The sequence below is a fragment of the Panthera uncia genome (genome assembly GCF_023721935.1).
Source record: "Panthera uncia isolate 11264 chromosome D3 unlocalized genomic scaffold, Puncia_PCG_1.0 HiC_scaffold_8, whole genome shotgun sequence".
Classification (NCBI taxonomy): domain Eukaryota; kingdom Metazoa; phylum Chordata; class Mammalia; order Carnivora; family Felidae; genus Panthera; species Panthera uncia.
The window spans coordinates 79,995,489-80,013,029 of NW_026057586.1; the positions used below are offsets into that span (position 1 = coordinate 79,995,489).

At 51.5% G+C, this 17,541-nt stretch overlaps 1 protein-coding gene across 2 annotated transcripts in view; it reads left to right on the forward strand.

Moving 5' to 3' along the window:
• The window catches only part of TBX5 (T-box transcription factor 5), a 46,124-nt gene extending 41,602 nt beyond the window's left edge, over window positions 1-4,522 (forward strand). Inside the window, exon 9 of one of the 2 annotated variants that reach the window (XM_049619296.1) lies at window positions 2,535-4,522. In XM_049619296.1, the coding sequence (XP_049475253.1) occupies window positions 2,535-3,112 (578 nt within the window). In that variant the 3' untranslated portion in view covers window positions 3,113-4,522. The remainder of the gene's footprint in view (window positions 1-2,534) is intronic. The other variant, XM_049619295.1, reaches the window with a different exon arrangement.
• Window positions 4,523-17,541: the final 13,019 nt, after the last annotated feature.

Consider the following 17,541-nt stretch of genomic DNA (forward strand, 5'->3'; position numbering starts at 1 on the left):
GACGTGCTACATAAATAATAACTCGTATCTCCTCCCATTTTGTTCTTCGCCCTCCCCGCCAGGCCGTCGGCCATCACAGTGAGGGGGAGGAATGTACCAGTATTTCTTTCTTCTTCACACCCCCCAACGACAGACATATTTCTTTCTTCCTTCCTTCCTTCCTCTTTCTTTCTTTCTTTCTTTCTTTCTTTTTTTAACATTTATTTTTGAGAGAGAGAGAGACAGAACACGAGCAAGGAAGGACAGAGAGAGAGAGGGAGACACAGAATCCGAAACAGGCTCCAGGCTCCGAGCTGTCAGCACAGAGCCCGACGCGGGGCTCGAACCCACGAACCGTGAGGTCACGACCTGAGCCGAAGTCGGACGCTCAACCGACTGAGCCGCCCAGGCGCCCCACGACAGACAGATTTCTTAACATTTATTGATTTGAAAGAGATTGGAAGATGAGGACGGAAAATCTCTGGGCTGGGGGCTGAAATTCCAGCTAAGGAATGAATGAATCTGTGTTGGGGTTTACACCTTGGTAGAAATTCTCAAATATTGCCTCCCTAAAGGAAACACCTGGAGGCGTGTTAATCTACCTCAGGTCTGCTGAGGGACCAACTGGTGGTGTTACCGTTGCAACAAGAGCTGCTCTTGACGAAAGCTATCGGGAGATTTACATGCTTGATTTTATTTAATTCTTAGCTGCCTGGTGAGGTAAATAGCATTAACTCGGATTCAGAGACGCTAAAAACGAGTCTCCGAGAGGGCAGACGCCCTGCTGGTGTCACACAGGCATTAAGCAGAAGAACGAGATCGAAACTCAGATACGTCTCCGCTCCTTAACTCGGGGTCTGGATTTTAGGGGATCCGGGAGCTCTGTAAACTGCACGTGAAGCTGTGCCAGGCACGTGCCGTTTTCCAAACTTTGTATTTTAGTGGATTTTTCCGGGACACAGCCCCGCACTTTTGTTCCCAAATGAGGCAGTGACCCCAGAGTCACAAAGGGAGACCCTCTTCCAGGGACCGAAGTACCTCCACCGCCCTACGCCGGGGACTGGTGTCTGGGGAAGGGAGTGGACTGACATTACGTTGTACCAGCTCTGCAGATGTTAACTGAGCCTTGCTCACGGAGGCATCGGGAGAGGAGCTGGGGAGGCGTCCGAGCGCCCAGCCTTGTGTGTGCACGACGTGTCCGTCTGTCCTTCCCATCTGTCGCACGGGTATTTTGGCGCGTGGCTTTTTGGGTAGCGTAGTACCGCAGGGCAGAGACTTGCAATTCGCTCCCTTGAATTGCAACCCTCGCTCCCCGGTTGATCAGCCACGCGCGTGAGGCCTCGGGCGAGTTTCCGAACCTCTGTGTGCTTCCTTTTTGCCATCTGCAGCATGAGGATAATCCCAGAACCCACGTCACGGGGTACCTTCCGGAGACAGCTTGGAACAGCACCAGGCAGGGGAAACGCTGCTGGCGTTTGTTTTTACTGTTGTTGTTGACGGTGTTATTACTTCTTTGCGCACGCAGAATGTCCCGGAATCTGGGAATATCGCGATGGGTAGGACACTGTCCCGCCTTCATGGAACATACACGCCGGAGCGGAGGGAAGGAAATAGTGATAGTTGTTACTTATTGGGTGTTTTTTTTTTTTTTCTTTTTTCTTTCTTGTACCAAGCTCTGGACTAAGTTGCTTAATCTGTATTTTTCCGTCTCCTTCTCAACACCTCCCTTCACCATGAAAAGTGGAAAAGTAGAAGCATGTCGTTACTGTCCTTTCCATGTTATAGATGAAACTGAGCTCAGAAAGGTCAGCCTGTTTGCTCGAGGTCTCTACCCTCTTTGTTTTGTTTTATTTTATTTTATTTTATTTTATTTTATCATTCTTATTTACTTAAAACAAATTATTTAATGTTTATTTATTTTTGAGAGGGAGAATGAGAGAGAGAGAGACGGACTCCGAAGCAGGCTCCAGGCTCCGAGCTGTCAGCCCAGAGCCCGACTCGGGGCTCGAACTCACAGACCGTGAGATTGTGACCCGAGCCGAAGTCGGACGCTTAACTGACTGAGCCACCCAGGCGCCTCCCCTCCCTCTTTTCTTTTTTCTTTTCTTTCCTTTTCTTTTCTTTTCTTTCCTTTCCTTTCCTTTCCTTTCCTTTCTTTTTCTTTTCTTTCTTTCTTTTTAAAAAAAATTTTTTTTTTTTTTAACGTTTATTTATTTTTGAGACAGAGAGAGATAGAGCATGAACGGGGGAGGGTCAGAGAGACAGGGAGACACAGAATCTGAAACAGGCTCTAGGCTCTGAGCGGTCAGCCCAGAGCCCAACGCGGGGCTCGAACTCACGGACCGCGAGATCGTGACCTGAGCCGAAGTCGGCCGCTTAACCGACTGAGCCACCCAGGCGCCCCCTTTCTTTTTTTTTTTTTAATCAGAGAGGAGGTTGGCGCTGACTCTCCCGGACTTGATTCTTCGTGCCTTGGGCCCGAGGTCCCCCCTCCGCCTTCAGAATGAGGGGTGGCTGGTCCCGGGGCCTCACTGGTCTCTCTCCTCCTGTCTTAGCAGATGAAGAATGTTCTACCACGGACCACCCGTACAAGAAGCCCTACATGGAGACGTCGCCCAGCCCCGAGGACCCTTTCTACCGCTCCGGCTACCCCCAGCAGCAGGCCCTGAGTGCCTCCTACAGGACAGAGTCGGCCCAGCGGCACGCCTGCATGTACGCCAGTTCCGTGCCCCCCAGCGAGCCGGTGCCCAGCCTGGAGGACATCAGCTGCAACACGTGGTCCGGCATGCCTTCCTACAGCAGCTGCACGGTCACCACGGTGCAGCCCATGGACCGGCTACCCTACCAGCCCTTCTCCGCTCATTTCACCTCGGGGCCCCTGGTCCCCCGGCTGGCTGGCGTGGCCAACCACGGCTCCCCGCAGCTCGGAGAGGGAATGTTCCAGCACCAGCCCTCCGCGGCCCACCAGCCCGCGGTCAGGCAGTGCGGGCCTCAGACCGGCCTCCAGTCCCCCGGCGGCCTTCAGCCGTCCGAGTTCCTGTATCCTCACGGCGTGCCGAGGACCCTGTCCCCACATCAGTACCACCCTGTGCACGGGGTCGGCATGGTGCCAGAGTGGAGCGAGAACAGCTAAAGGGAGGGCTGCTTCGTCACGGACGTTGGCCGGGGAGAGAGAGAGAGAGCGAGCGAGAGAGCGGGAGACAGACGGAAGCAGAGAGGACCCCCGCGGGAGGCGTTTCTCCGTCCTATCTAAATATTGTGTCTGCCCTCGAGAGCCCTGGACGCTGATCTAATCAGTAGCTCGAAACCACAATTCAGAAAAGGTGACTTTGTTGTTTCAACACTTAAAAAAAAAAAAAAGAAAAAAAAAAAAAACAACAAAAAAACAAAACCAAGATGCGCCCCACCTGCCACGACCACTCCACGTGTTGGCCGGCCATGTTCACGCCACCTCCGGGAGTCCTCCGTGATTCCTTCTTTTGGCCTCCAAAAGGCCTTTGCCTTATCGAGGGTTTTAGCCTAAAGGTGTGGCTGGAGCCTTTCCTGTCTCAGTGTTAATGTTGACGTTGTTATATAATAAATAATAATATATTTTTTCTTTCAATTTTCTTAATGGGACCCAGTCCCTTATGGGGGGGGGGGGAGGGGGGTAAGTCTGAGGCAAGTGTGTTTCCTATATGTACTTGTGGGGGTTCCCCTCACGTACACCACGGCCGGAACCGGAGATTCGCCACCCTGCCCTTGACTAAGAAATTACCTACCTCTGCCACGTGATGTTCTCGAGAAAGTTCCCTACGTCCTGGCCTTTGTCCGACTTTTCCCACCTTGCCGGGCCTTGCGGAGCCCCGCTTGGCCCTTCTTCTTTACCAGCGGGGTCAGCATAGCGTGGCACTCCGTCTGGCCTCCTATCTTACTCAGCCCTCCCGTCGTCCCAGCTCTGTCTTTCCAGCCGTCTGTCGCTAAGACGTGGCCTATAGCTTCCCGACCGGAAAGCTTGCTTTGAAAAACTTAAAAAGCCTTGGGTTACACGCGGGCAGAACTGTGATAAGCCAGGAGCAAGCTCTGTGCCGACAAGCGTTGCAAAAAGGCCAAAGCAAATATTCGTCCTGATAAAACACAAAGCCAGCCCCAAGCTTCCAAATGTCCGTCACCGTCGACCCGGCCCGGACGCCACGCGAGGCCCGCCGTTCCTAGAGAAAGGGCGAGACGTGCTCGCCGATTGGTTTTCTCCAAAGCGATCATACCAACGCCAGATGCCGACACCAAACTGTGGTTATTGAAAGCAGAAAACAGTATTAAAAAAAAAAAAATAAGCGTGTAAGTAAAATGTTATTGCAGGGTTCTTCAGATGTAATATTTTACTGGTACTATTTATTTATAAATAGGAATTCTAATTAAGTAATAACATGAAATGAAATCCAGCATGGGAGCTGGCCAAGAGCTTTTAATTTTATGAATACTCAAAACCAAGTTTGCGTTTTTTTTTCTCTTTCGAATGTGCTTTGCTTTCTTGATTAAAAAAAAAAAAGTTGTTTTTTTTTTTAAACTGACCCTAATAAAGAGAACAGGGTAATATGTGAGGCTAAGTATGTCCAAGTATGAGCGAGTGTGTATGTTTGTACGTGAGTGTCTTCATGCGATTACGTCTTTTCATGTTGCTACGGGGGTGGGGTGAGAATTAAGTAACCATTTCGTGTATTTGTGCGCCAATTAATGCCTAATAAATACCATGTGCTTAAAAAAGTATAAGGGACTTGGATCCCCCCTTTTATTTTCCTCGTTCTTTCTGCTGATTGAATAGAGGGGAAGTTAGGTGGAGGAAATAGGAAGAAATTGTCTTGCAGGTGCGTTTTTCGTCCCGTTTTCTTTGTCCTCCTGCTCTCAGGAACTGTGTGGGATCTCGTACGTGAGTGTGGTGGAGCTGTGAATATATTTATCCACTGGCCTGTGTCCCTGGAATGGAGTTAATTGATTTGCACTGAATTCGTGCCGACGTCGGACAAGAAAAATCGTCAGGAATCCCAGCTGATCAAAAGTATCGGTCGTACCGCATAGAACACCCCGTGCTGGAGTTTTCGGAAGGATCTCTTTCTTTGACCTTAATTGTTGGAAGCGAGTGTTCCGGAGGTCCCGATGCAAGCGACCTTGTGGGCCTTCCACGGATATTTATTTAAAACGCACACGTTGAGGATTTGTGAGTTCTTCCTGTAGAATACCTATAAGGCAGAACAGAGCTACAGACTCGCGAGTGAATTCACGGCGCAATGTTTAAAAACGTTTATAATTTCCGTGCCTGCGCCTTTCAAATGATCAAGAACCATCAAAGAGATCACATCCCCTTGAAACAGGAACGATTAGATTGTTGATTACAAATTATTCATTTAATCATACTCCCCCCCCCCCCCAACCTTTCCTAGGCAGAGAACTCCCAAGAAGCGTGAATTAATTGTACAGAAATGACAATTCAGCTTCTTTTAGGTACAGTGGACAAACTAGGTCCGTGGCCTTCGTGTCCCTGCAGAGAATGAATTAGTGAAGTTTCGCCGAATAAATTCTGATTGTGCTCTAAATAGGTATTTCTTCTGAAGAAAGAAAGAAAGAAACAAAAAGGTTGCCTTTGGAAAAATTAGCCTCCCAAACGAATTCCCCAACTGTACAAGGCAGGCAGTCTTATTTCTTCCCAAGAACGTCACAAGAGTACTGAATTCACACCACCAGCCCCCTCTCTGGGCACAGCACTCAAATAGTTGCTGGCGTTGGAAAATCACTAAAAACATGTTCGGGGCAAGTTTCATAAATCAGAGAAGGGACATCTCATTCCGTAACGGATGCAAGTGAACTGCTTTGGGTTCCAAACAATGGTTACCGAGGATCTTCTCACCGAATTGGTAGGGTTAAGGTCGTCCTATCTAAATATTCGTGTAGTTTTATCATTATGTAGATGTCAGGAGACACGATGTAAATTGCTCTGTTCCCGTAATGTATTTGGTGGATACTTGCTCTGGACTGGACATGTGCAATATGTTCCCAGTAGTGAACAAGACGATAGAGGTTGTATTCTTCTGGAACTTCCGGTCTAGTGAGAGAAACAGCCCTTAGGTGATCATCTGCAAAATCAGTGGATTGCAGAGGCAGGAAGACCGATGAAGGCAGCATGCGTGAGGTCACAAAACGGTAAGATGAGGGGTCCTAACTCGGTCTGGAGGAGGTGACTTCTGAGCAGAGCCCTGAACGCTGAGTAGGAATTAACCAGGTAAAAAGTTGGGAGGAGGAGCATTTCAGGCAGAGGGGACTTCCGGCTTGTGCAAAGGTCCTGAGGCAGAAATGGCGATGAAGGAAGGAGCCGTGGGTTCATGAGTGGGTAGTGATGACCTTCTTTATATTCATTAATTCAACGAGCATTTGCTAAGGTCCCACCCTATGTGGTAGACACCCTTCCTCGTTGAGCACCTACTCGTGGTGTTAGGCTCTTTTCCAGCTAGTTCCCAGAGGACAGTCTCGATCTGTGAGCTGGTGGGGCTTCCTTGTACTTGAGAGAGGAGTGGGACAGCGTCCTCCTGGCTTTCTGGTCCAACACGGGGTATGTGAGCGTGGGACTCAAAGTTCTGGGATCACCGGAAGGATCGCCAGGACTCGCAGAGATTCAGATCGTTAGTGTTCTTGAGCTCAGAGAGGTTGGGAACACCCCCCAGCCTCACTGCTGGTGTGTGGCCGAGCTCAGCAGGGACCCTCAGTTTACCCGAGCCTCAGCTTCCTCGTTCACTGAAAGGGGATAAGGGCACCTGCCTCAAAGGACTGTTGTGAACTTTAAGTGGGTGGGATCTATAGAAATGTCCAGTAAAGTACTTACTGTAGTAGATGCTAAATAAATGCCTGGAAAGACAGACTTCCCTCAATGAAATGCAAGTGAGACGTAACTTTTATTCATTGAGTTAGCAAATGTATATTTAACGAATAATGATACCGATTTTCTAATGAGAAGATAAGAAATCCCAGAAACTGTTGGCTGGAATGAACATGGATACATCTTTTTTTTTAAGTTAATTAATTAATTAATTTATTTAGAGAGAGAAAGAACCAGTGGGGAAAGGGCAGAGAGAGATGGGGGGACCGAGGAGCTGAAGCAGGCTCAGAGCTGACAGCACAGAGCCGGACGCGGGGCTCGAACTCACAAACCATGAGATCATGACCTGAGCCGAAGTCGGATGCTTAACTGAGCCACCCAGGCACCCCCCCCCCCAAAAAAAAATAGATACACCTTTTAAGAGGGGAACTTGGCAAACTATATCAGAAGCCCTAAAATTGTGCCAATCAGTTAATCTGATGATTCGACTTTGAGGAATTTGGTCCTAAGGAAGTAATTGGGAATGTGCATCGTACTTATTTTCTGGGACATTCGTCATGATTTTTTAAAATTCTGCAAAACTGGAGGGGCGCCTGGGTGGCTCAGTAGGTTGAGGTCTGACTTCGGTTCAGGTCATGATCTCACGGTTTGTGAGTTCGAGCCCTGCATCAGGCTCTGTGCTCACAGCTCAGAGCCAGGAGCCTGCTTCGGATTCTGTGTCTCCCTCTCTCTGCCCCAAGGGGTATTTAAGATACATTGTAAGTCAAAGACGCTGATGACAACCGCCGTGCCCAGCAGCTTCTCGGTCGTCTTGAATGCAACGGCCTTCATTCGAGCATAGAGGGGCACGAAAACCACTGTTCGTGTGCACGACACAACAATAACAGCGGCAGGATTGTGAGTGCTTACGTTTTCTTTGTGTTTTCGGATACGTCTCCATTCTCCTGTGTGACGAAGACGAATTATCTTTGCAACTGGGAACAGCACTAGTGAAATAAAATCTAGTTTCTTTGGAGGCGCATTGTCCAATCGAGTTTGTGAGGAAGGCGGGGCACCTGGTGTCTGTGTGCTTCGAGGGCGAAGGGGCTGGAGACCCGTCGAGGAGTGCCCTTGGCCCGGTCGGTGACAGAGCTGGACGCCGGTCCCAGTCGGCCGACTGCTAATCACGGGACATTCTACCTCCGAAACAAGGAGACACCTGGGTGCTTCTCTGTTGCCACTTTCTGGGGTTGGCCCTTGCTGGCTTGTTCCTCTCGGTGCGGTAGGATGTTGTCCTGGTCCGAATTATTATTCGCTTGTTAACAAATACAGCACACACACGCACACGCGCACACACACGCACACAATATACACATACACAAACACGTGTGCAACATATACATACGAACACACGCAGGCCGTTGTGAGAATCTCACCTTTGTTCCCTACCTGACCTGGCTCGTAAAAGTCACTTTGCCGCTTACTGCTTCCGTGACCGTGACCTTGCGCAAGTCACTTAACCTCTTTGACCCTCCATTTAATCATGTGCGGCATGAGGATAAGGGTACGTCCCCCCCCCCCCCAACCCGGGACGTTCGAGCCAGCATTCGGTGGGACAGTGGGTATCGAGGGTGCTGGGCACAGAGCCCCGTGTAAGGCAACGGCTGTGAGCTGATAGAAAGATGAATTAGTATTGATTATCCTCATTGCTAATAGCCCCTCTCCTCCCCGTCCTCCCCTCCCCCTCCCGCCCCCTCCCCCTCCTTCGCTGGTTGGGAAATTCGCCCCTTGCGATGCGCTAGGAGTTTTACAGGGCACCTCAGCTCGGTGAGGGTTGGGAAAACGATACTATCCTCGCCATCGCCACTGTCGTCACTTAGGACGAGAATTCAAACACAGGTCTTCCACCCAGGCCCCACCTCAACCCCGGGTCCCCTGCGGCAACCACGAGCGACCAGAACTCTCTACGCCCCAGAAGGCCGACAACCCCACGCCTTCTCTCTTCTGACCTCACAACTGCATTCTTCTGCCTGTTGATGAAGGAGAGAGGAACCCCATCAAAAGACTGGGGTGCCCCCTCCAAAAAAGGAGTAATGGAGGCAAGGAGGTCGAAAAAAGCCGAATACCCATCACACGAGGAATCCGGCACAAATACGGATTTGCCCAAGTGTTCATCCCACTACATAGCCCCGTGGCCTTGAGCAAGCCTCCTTGCCTTCCTGGTCTCGCCCACACAGACCGCTGCTCCCAAATGCTGGTGTCAGGGGCTGCTTTGAGGGAGCCCTAGAGTAAGAGAGTAAAGCTGCTCATTCAACAGCTCCCCAGCCCCTCAGACAGGGGGTAGGAGTGCTTGACCCGAGAAAGGCTCCCGGTCTCTGCCTCTGTCTCTCCCAGCGTCGGAATCTGGAGTAGAGAAATAAACGGACTGACGCTGCTCGTACTCACTCGCTCACTCTGGTCCCTAACCAAACTCTCTTCGAGTTCCTTCCACCTAGATCCCCAAGATTGTCCCTTTCTTATAATTGTGGTTCTCCAATCTTCCCTTCACCTCTGTGAGTTCCCTTTCAGAGCTGTCACCCACACTTGTATAGGTTGAACGTGGCACAACCCTCGGAGCGCAGCTTTCACAGGGGTAGTCTACCTGAGTGGTGCCTCTTGGAGTGGTGCAGTGCACAGCCTGCCCAGCTGTCCCTGGCAGCTCTGCACCACGAATCCTGTCGTCACGTTCTTTTCTTTAAGGTTGTACCCTAGCTGATAAAAATCTTGATGTGGAAATCGCGTAGAGATCTTCTGTCCCAGCCCTCTGCCTCCGGAGACGTCAACGTCTAAAAACCACGGGCATAAGATAGTTGCCGTAGGGTTGAATCCTGCTCAAACCCAATTCAGGTATTCTGCGGGTTGAATTTTGTCCCTACGACAAAAATCCAGAGGAGAAAAGAAATCAGCCATCGCAAGGGACGCTTGAGGTAGAAAAGCTGACTTGGCTTTCTCAATATCAGTTGTATGTAGGAGGTGAGTCTTATTTTCCTGTTCTGTTTACCTGCTTGAAGTCACGTAAGCTGGAAGTCTAGCCATTGGCAGTGGCCTTGCCCAGCTGTCTCTGCTACCTGCCTTCTTTCCCTGGAGAAAAATGCAGTGGAAGGGAAAAAAGGAGGAGGGAGAGAGAGAGAGAGAGAGAGAGAGAGAGAAGGAGAGAGAGAGAAACCCCAGGAAAGCTTTTACATTGCTCTAATTTCTGAAACATAAAAGCTATTCTTTTAGAGTAAATCCATTTTTTTCCCTGTGGCATTAAGGACAGAGAAATTCCTATGAAAATAATTTGTCAAGTCCCGACTGATCAAAGATACGTATGAAAGGACCCCACTTTTTTTCTTCCCAACGCAGAAACCAGCCCCCATCCCAGCTCAGAATGAATTGGCAATTCATTTACTGACTGTCAGTCCAAGTAGCACAATCCCCACCACATCTTTAACTGGGACGGGACCAGAAGGAAGCAATTCTGTGCCCACCGAGTGTACAAGCTGGGGGTATGTTAGTGATTAAGGGATCCTGGCCTGGGGGAGGCAGAGAGATATGACTCAGATTCACAAATGCACCATAAATCTCCCTCTTTTATTCAAAATGTGTGTTTTATAGTCGTTTCCTGGCCAATTGCTGCCTTGAATAAATATATAACATATCTGGACTTAGCTTTTTAGGCCGGGAGCTGGGGTTTGTCTTGAGGGCCAGGCATTCTTGATATTTCCAAGAGCTAGCAAAAGAAGTGAATGGTGAAGCTCTCCTTTCTTCCTGACGCCCCAGCCACATTCTCCGCGGAAGAGAAAAGTGGAGGTGGGCGCTGATCGGGCCGACAGAGAGAGGGCAGCAACCGGGTCTGCGGAGCCGAAAAGGCCGCCAGCCCGCCTTCCCACCCGGCGCCCCCTGACCAGGCACCCGCCCGCGAGGCTGCAGCCTCAGAAGGTCATTGGCTGCATCTGTTCAGATCCATTGACGCAGGCACTGGCCAAAGAGCTTGGCTTAAAGGATCAGGGGTTTAGGGGGAAAAAAAAAAAAAAGAACGTGGGAGATTTCTGTTCATTCCCGAAGCATCAGGTCCCCGGCTTGCATCCCATTCCCTCAAGGCTGCCGTTTCCAGAGGTGGGAGAACCGGAAGCCCGATGACTTTTACCCACGCTCCTCCTCCCGCTTGCCATCACCCTGAGGTTGAGGTTAGATCAAGCTCCAGAGAGCATCCCCCGACCCCCAGCCCTGGGTACTGAGGGCTGGTTGTCTGCTGGGCATTTTTACGGGATGACGGGGCACAGGCCCCAGACTCGCCTTTGAGCCCCTTAGAAGCCAGCAAAAAAACCCACAAAAAAACGGAGAACCTACTTTGTTGCGAGGTTTCTGACACAGCCCTGTGGGGAGTGCCGGGACCAGTCTCATCCCCATTTCACAGGTGAGCGAATGGAGGCTCAGAGAGGGGGTCACTCGCCCCAGGCTCCGTTGCTACCGCAGACAGACAAGCGCTTCCCCCTTCTCCCTTCGGGACGCTAGGCGCTCGCAGGGTGCCCAGCGACACAGCCGCGGCGGCGTGGTCCCCGCCCTCGAATGGATCTCAGTCCGGTGTGACGTTCCAGGCCTTGCGTCTGGATTCCTGAGCGTCAGCTCAGGGCCCGGCAGGAAGTGGGTGCTCAGAAACTTTCTGCCAAATCCCCCGACTTCCCACAGGCTGGCTGATCTAAGTTGGAGGGAATGTTAATCTTGATGTATACGCAGGGGTCAGGGAGTACTTTCTTATTTCTCAGAGAGAGTTGTGCGTAAGAACGCTCGGGGGGTCAGGGGAGACATTCGGGGGGAAGGGAGGGCTAAATCTGGCGTAGCCTGTAGGTTACAACCTCAAGGGCAGGAGCTTGGTGCTGAGTGGGGCTCAAAGGCCGGGAACGAAGGTGCGGGGTGGCGGGGTGGGGGGCAGGGGCGTGGGTCTCCACCGGGGGCAGAGCTGAATCCAACGGCCCAGGATGGAGTCCCACCTTTGCCACTTCTCCGAGATGCCGGGTCTGGTGACCTTCGTCCGCTTCCTGTGTCTTTACTCCTGCGGTAAAGAAAGATGGGAGGATTGTCTGTGAATGAAAACCGGGAGTGGGGGGAAGGAAGGACCTATTTGCATGGTGCCAGGCATGTGAAAAACACTCAGAGAGCAGAGCCGTTTCAGCTACTGTCGTGCAAAGAATCTGGGACTGCAAACCTCCGCGTGGTCCGCGGAGGACGATCAATGAGGGGACAGAGGCCGGAATCCCGAGCACACATCAGTGAGCTCTATCTGGTCCCGTGTGTGCAGGCTGTGTTTTCCCAAAGTGGCCACGGCAGTAACTGCGTCCCCCGGTGGCTTCTAGAACCTTCGCGCTTCTCCCATCAAGAGGTGGAGTCTGATTCTCCCCCTTGGGTGCGAGCTGGACCTCGTGGTGGCTTCCTTCTGGCAAACGCCGTGTGAGAGGGGGTGACGGTCCCCAGCACCAAGGGCCGAGTTGAAAGCGGGTCAGGCCAAGGGTGGGGGACGGGGAGTGACCTCCTCAGTCAGAAAACCTCCCAAGGCGAGGTCATGAAAAGCGGGTGCCGTTTCTGTCTTACTTGCCCCTGTCCCCGGGAGACTCGCTCTCGAAACCCAGCCGGCCTTCTGTGAAGGGACAGCCGCCTGCCGGGAGAGCCCCCAAGGGGAGGTTTGCGTGGAGAGACGTAGAAGCCCCAGCTTGCCAGCACTACCCCCAGACACGTGAATGAAGAGCCTTCAGTTCATCCTGCAACCCCCTTACCCCCCTCCCAACCCCCTCCCACCCTGCCCTTGACCCGGTAGGTGCAGAGGCTCAGGGTTCTGGCCACGCACCGTCTGGATCACGTAAGGAAGCGTCGTCCTGCACCACCACCTTTGGGGATGGTTTGCATCTCAGCCCTCAGAGCTGGAACAGCCTGTGTAGTTGGTAGAAACGTACTTGGCTCTGAACTTCCCAGCTGCCAAAACGAGGAGAGAATGAATAGTTTGTGACAATAGTCCGAGAGGTTGTAAGAGACCAACAAATCGCCATGTTTGCTAAAGACCGGGAGAGAGTTTTCTCTTGGGTTCCTGGAAAGATGACGTAGTGGGGGCGCCTCGGTGGCTCAGTCGGTGAAGCGTCCGACTTCGGCTCAGGTCACGATCTCAGGGTTTGTGAGTTCGAGCCAAGCGTCGGGCTCTTTGCTGACGGCTCAGAGCCCGGAGCCAGCTTCGGAGTCGGTGTCTCCCTCTCTCTCTGCCCCTCCCCTGCTCACGCTCTCTCTCTCTCTCTTTCAAAAATAAAGAAACATTAAAAAAATTTTTTTTAAGTGTTGAATGAATAAAGAATAAATGGCTGTACAGTCATTCCAACAGGTCCTCCATCAAGGGCTCTCTCATAACAAAAGAAGGAACACCCTGGTTTAAAGAGGTAAGAAGTCAGCTTGGGAACTTGAGAGACATCTAGGTTCAAGTCCCATCGATGCCTCTGACTGGCTGTGTGACCCTAGGTGAGTTAGTCAACGTCTCTGGGTCTGCTTGCCTGCTCTCCGGAGACAGGGAGACTCCCCGCGGCGGTTTCACGGTGCAGCGAGAACCACGGTGATTTTGAAAGGATCCCGGGGCAGGGCTGAGGCCAGTTGGAGCCGCAGACCTTTCCCTTTTCCTCTCACTCTCTCTTTCCTGAGCTTCACACTCTCCCCCAGCCACTTGAGAAGAACAAGCTTGGGTTTCAAGTGGCTCCCCTGGGAATGGGGCCCCAGGTCGGGGGCCGGGGCAGGACCATCCCCCCCGGCACTCAGGGCCGATCTAAAAACAGGCCAGGGGAGGGAAGACCTCCTCCCTCTGTGCACCCTCCCTGCTCTCTGGGGAAGCAGGCCAGCCAGGGCGCCCCGTCCTAAGTGCCCCCGTTCCCCTCCCCCCTACACCCCCACGTCAAGCTTCTCCTCTCTCGAGGAGGGAACTGTAAGTACTTTAGACAACAGGCTGATAGTGTCAATGAGATGGATGAGACAGGCAGCTTATCTCGCTTAAAGAGACATGACCGGCTGGGCCTGTGGCCTCCCCCCCCACCCCTTCTCTTCCTTCCCAGCCTGTGAATTTAATTTTCTTTCAGAGGCACATCCGCAAGCACGCCTGCACCCAGACCCGGGGAAGCTTCTTCAGCTAACCTGGTCTTTCTCCCTCTTGTTCACTGCGCTCATTGCTTGTGAAACTCAGGCAGCCACCAGGACGCCGGTTGTGCCCTTAAGGAGACCGAGAGGACTCTGGAAATTTGAGGTGGGGGGGGGGCAGGATGGAGTATCCTCCCCCCCCCCCAACAGAATAAAATAAAAGCAAGAAAAAAAAAAAAAAAAAAAGAAATCCCCCAAACAAAAAAACAACAAAACTCTTGTTTGTCCTCACCCTTATTTCTACTCCGGACCTTTAGGCTCTCGAGTCTAGATTCTAGAAGCTCGAATTGTATTCCCAGGCATGACAGCGTTCCTGAGCTTTGAGGCTACAGGTGGCAGCGTGAAAATTGGAGGTGCTCAGGGCTGTGGCCCCACTTCTGGATCCAGACACAGGGACAAAGGGGTAGAATGTTTGCCGGAAGGATAGTCCCAGAAAATTAGAGGTTGTGGATCAGTCCCCAAAGGGTGTGACCCCTATAATCCAACCACTCTCCTTCTGGGTTCCTATCCCAAAGCGGTTGTTCTTAACCTGGGGTGATTTTGCTCCCCAGAATTCAGCCGTGTCTGGAGACATTTTTTTTTAATTGAAGTGTAGCTGATACACAATATCCTATCAGTTTGAGGCATGCAACATAGTGACTCAATATTTTTATACATTTCAGAGCGACCCCCACGGGAAGCGTAGGAACCATCTGTCACCGTGCAGAGTCGTTACATTATCGTGGACTGTATCCCCTGTGCTGTAAGCTACAGTCCCAGGACTTAGTTACTTTACACTCGGAAGTTTGTATCACTTAATCCCCTTTACCTGCCTCTGGAGACATTTCTGGTTGTTGTGACGTGTGTGTGTGTGTGTGTGTGTGTGTGTGTGTGTGTATGTTGCTGGACATCCTATAGTGCCCAGGACAGCCCTCCACAAAAAAGGAATTATGAAGCCCCAAATGTCGGAGGTAGACCCCCCACCCTAGAGAAATATCAGGGCAGAGGCACAAAGAAGAAATGTACAAAGAAGTGCTCGGCAGCCTTTTTTTTGTTTTTTTTTTTTCTTTAACAGAACAGACTTGGAAACAATATACATTAATAGGAGACTGACTCCATGAATAAGGCTTGACCCTGGCTGCAAGCTATAATCATTCAGAGTTGTAACATCTGCTGCCTAGACCCTGCCCTCAGAGTTCTCACTAGGTTTGTTTGGGGGGGGGGGGGACCCAGGCATCGCTATTTTAAAAGGGACCTTCCTACACACCTATACTTTGGTGTTTTGTTTGTTTTTTATTTTTTTTAATGTTTATTATTTTATTTTTGAGAGAGAGAGAGAGTGCGAGTAGGGGAGGAGCAGAGAGGGAGACACAGAATCGGAAGCAGGCTCCAGGCTCTGAGCTGTCAGCACAGAGCCCGACGCGGGGCTCGAACCCACAGACCGCGAGATCATGACCTGAGCCGAAGTCGGACGCTTAACCGACTGAGCCACCCAGGTGCCCCCCACTTTGGCGTTTTAATATGCAGCCAGAGCGGAATAAACTCGGTTGTATCTACTTTTAGGAATGCTATGTCGTTATGAAAAAAACCAGGTTGATCTGTGTGCACCTACACGGCAAGACCCCCCAGACACATCATCGAATGGAAGAAGCCACTTGCCGAATCAGAGATTCGAGGAGATGCCATTTGGAAACAAAACAAACCAACCCCCCCCCCCACTTCCCCCCGGGAAAAGTCTACGTACCAATAGCTACGCAAAATACGACTACCCAAGCATGAAACGGGTTCTGGAAAGATACACCCACCCCCCCACAATGCTGTCAGTGGTTAGTTCCTGGGAGACGCTGAAGGGGCCAAGACAGGAGGGGAAGGGGGTCCTTGTGGCTTTATCTGCAAGGTTAATTTTTTTTGAGCAAGGAGAACTTATTCATGATTTTATAAGTAAACCCTAACTGCTGTAGGCAAACAGGAGAACATTGGGGATGCAGTGAAAATCAGTGGGGTCGGACATGGCTCGGGGCACCAGACCTTTCTCAGCCGAGGCTTGGGCTTTTTTATGCATTTAATATCTGGAGGCAGCGGCTTCTTGCGCCCTCCCCTGCCACAGCTACCCACCCCCCCCCCAGCTTTGGGGCTGCCCCGAGCCTCCACGTGTGCCCCCCCAGCAATGGACAGCTGATTGGAGGGGAGGCTGACAGCCGCTCGTTTCATTAATAAGGGTCCTGTCCAGGGAGCTTAAAGCGCCAGATTTCTCGCTCCCTCTCTCTTTCTTCCCAGAAGTCTCCTGTTAGTGATCAAAGCCATTCCGTGTCTCTGGGCGGCCTGGGGGAGAATGAAGGGGCCGGCCCTGGAGGCTGTCCCACCACGAGGGGCTGGAGGTCCCCACCTGCACTGGAGCAGGGAGAGGGGAAGGGCTTGGAGCAGGAGGGCCGGGCGGGCGGGGGACTCCCCGGGGAGCCCTCCTACCTGCACGCGCTCCGTTATTTCCCATTTATTGCACACCTATCACACGCCAGGTCCTGTGTCGAGCGGTGACAAGCTCAGTCCGGCTGCAGCGAGGAGGGGCGTAGGGGGTTTCGGTAGGGTACATGCGAAGGTGGGCACAGACAGAGGGCACGCAGCCCCAGCCGGAGAAAGCAAGGGGTCAGGATCTCCTTTCTCTTCATGCTCGTTCCCTTCCCACCTCTGATTCCTCTGGCCTCTGCACTCCTCTAGCTGCAGCCCAAATATCCAGACCCCGTCAGCGCTCGGGAGTTCTGTTTTTGCCCTGTTGTTGTTGTTGTTGTTTTTGATACGTGCAAAGACAGGTGGCCACAAATTGTTTCATGCACGGCTGTCGTGTCTCTCTGAGATCGGGTGCCCACCTTTGAGGCCTCTGGGACAGATTTCATCAGTCCCTTCCCTCAAAGACGTATCCTTTCTGCCTTGCCCTGATCAAGGCAGCAATATGCCCATGGCGATCGCGTTCTTTTTTTTTTTTGGTCAAGTACTTGCTTGCAGCCAGAAGGGTCCCTGTGATTCATGGCCAGAAAATCAGGAGGAATCACGTTGGAGGGGGGCGGTTTCTAGGAAAAGTTCTCCTTTTTGTTAAAAGGGAATAACTTTCTGTTGGCCCCTTTCTCCTGGGTTTGGACACTGGAGTGAAGTGCGATATTCGGTGCTCTGGCAGCTCTCAGGGGACCATGAGACAACAAGGACAAGATTAGAAGCCAGCCTGTTAAATATAGTGAGGAGAAAGGATTGAAAAAGTCTGCACATGGATAAACTGGTTGAGCAGCTGTACAAAGCATCCCTTTGGTTAAGTGACATATTAATGTAGGATATTTTTCAATATTGTTATGGTTCACTTGACTCTCACTTGTAACTGAGCACATCCTAAATGACAGAACATGACAAGGAGGATGGGAGGTCCAGAGACCATCTCATTCAATCCCCGTCTTGGACAGATGACGAAACTGAAGCTCAGAGAGGGAAGGGGCTGGTGCAAGGTCACACAGCAAGTCACTGGCAGAGCTGAAGGCAGGAGTTTTTGCCTCACTGGTCCAAATGGGAACCTAGGATCTCCCAGTCTGGCACTC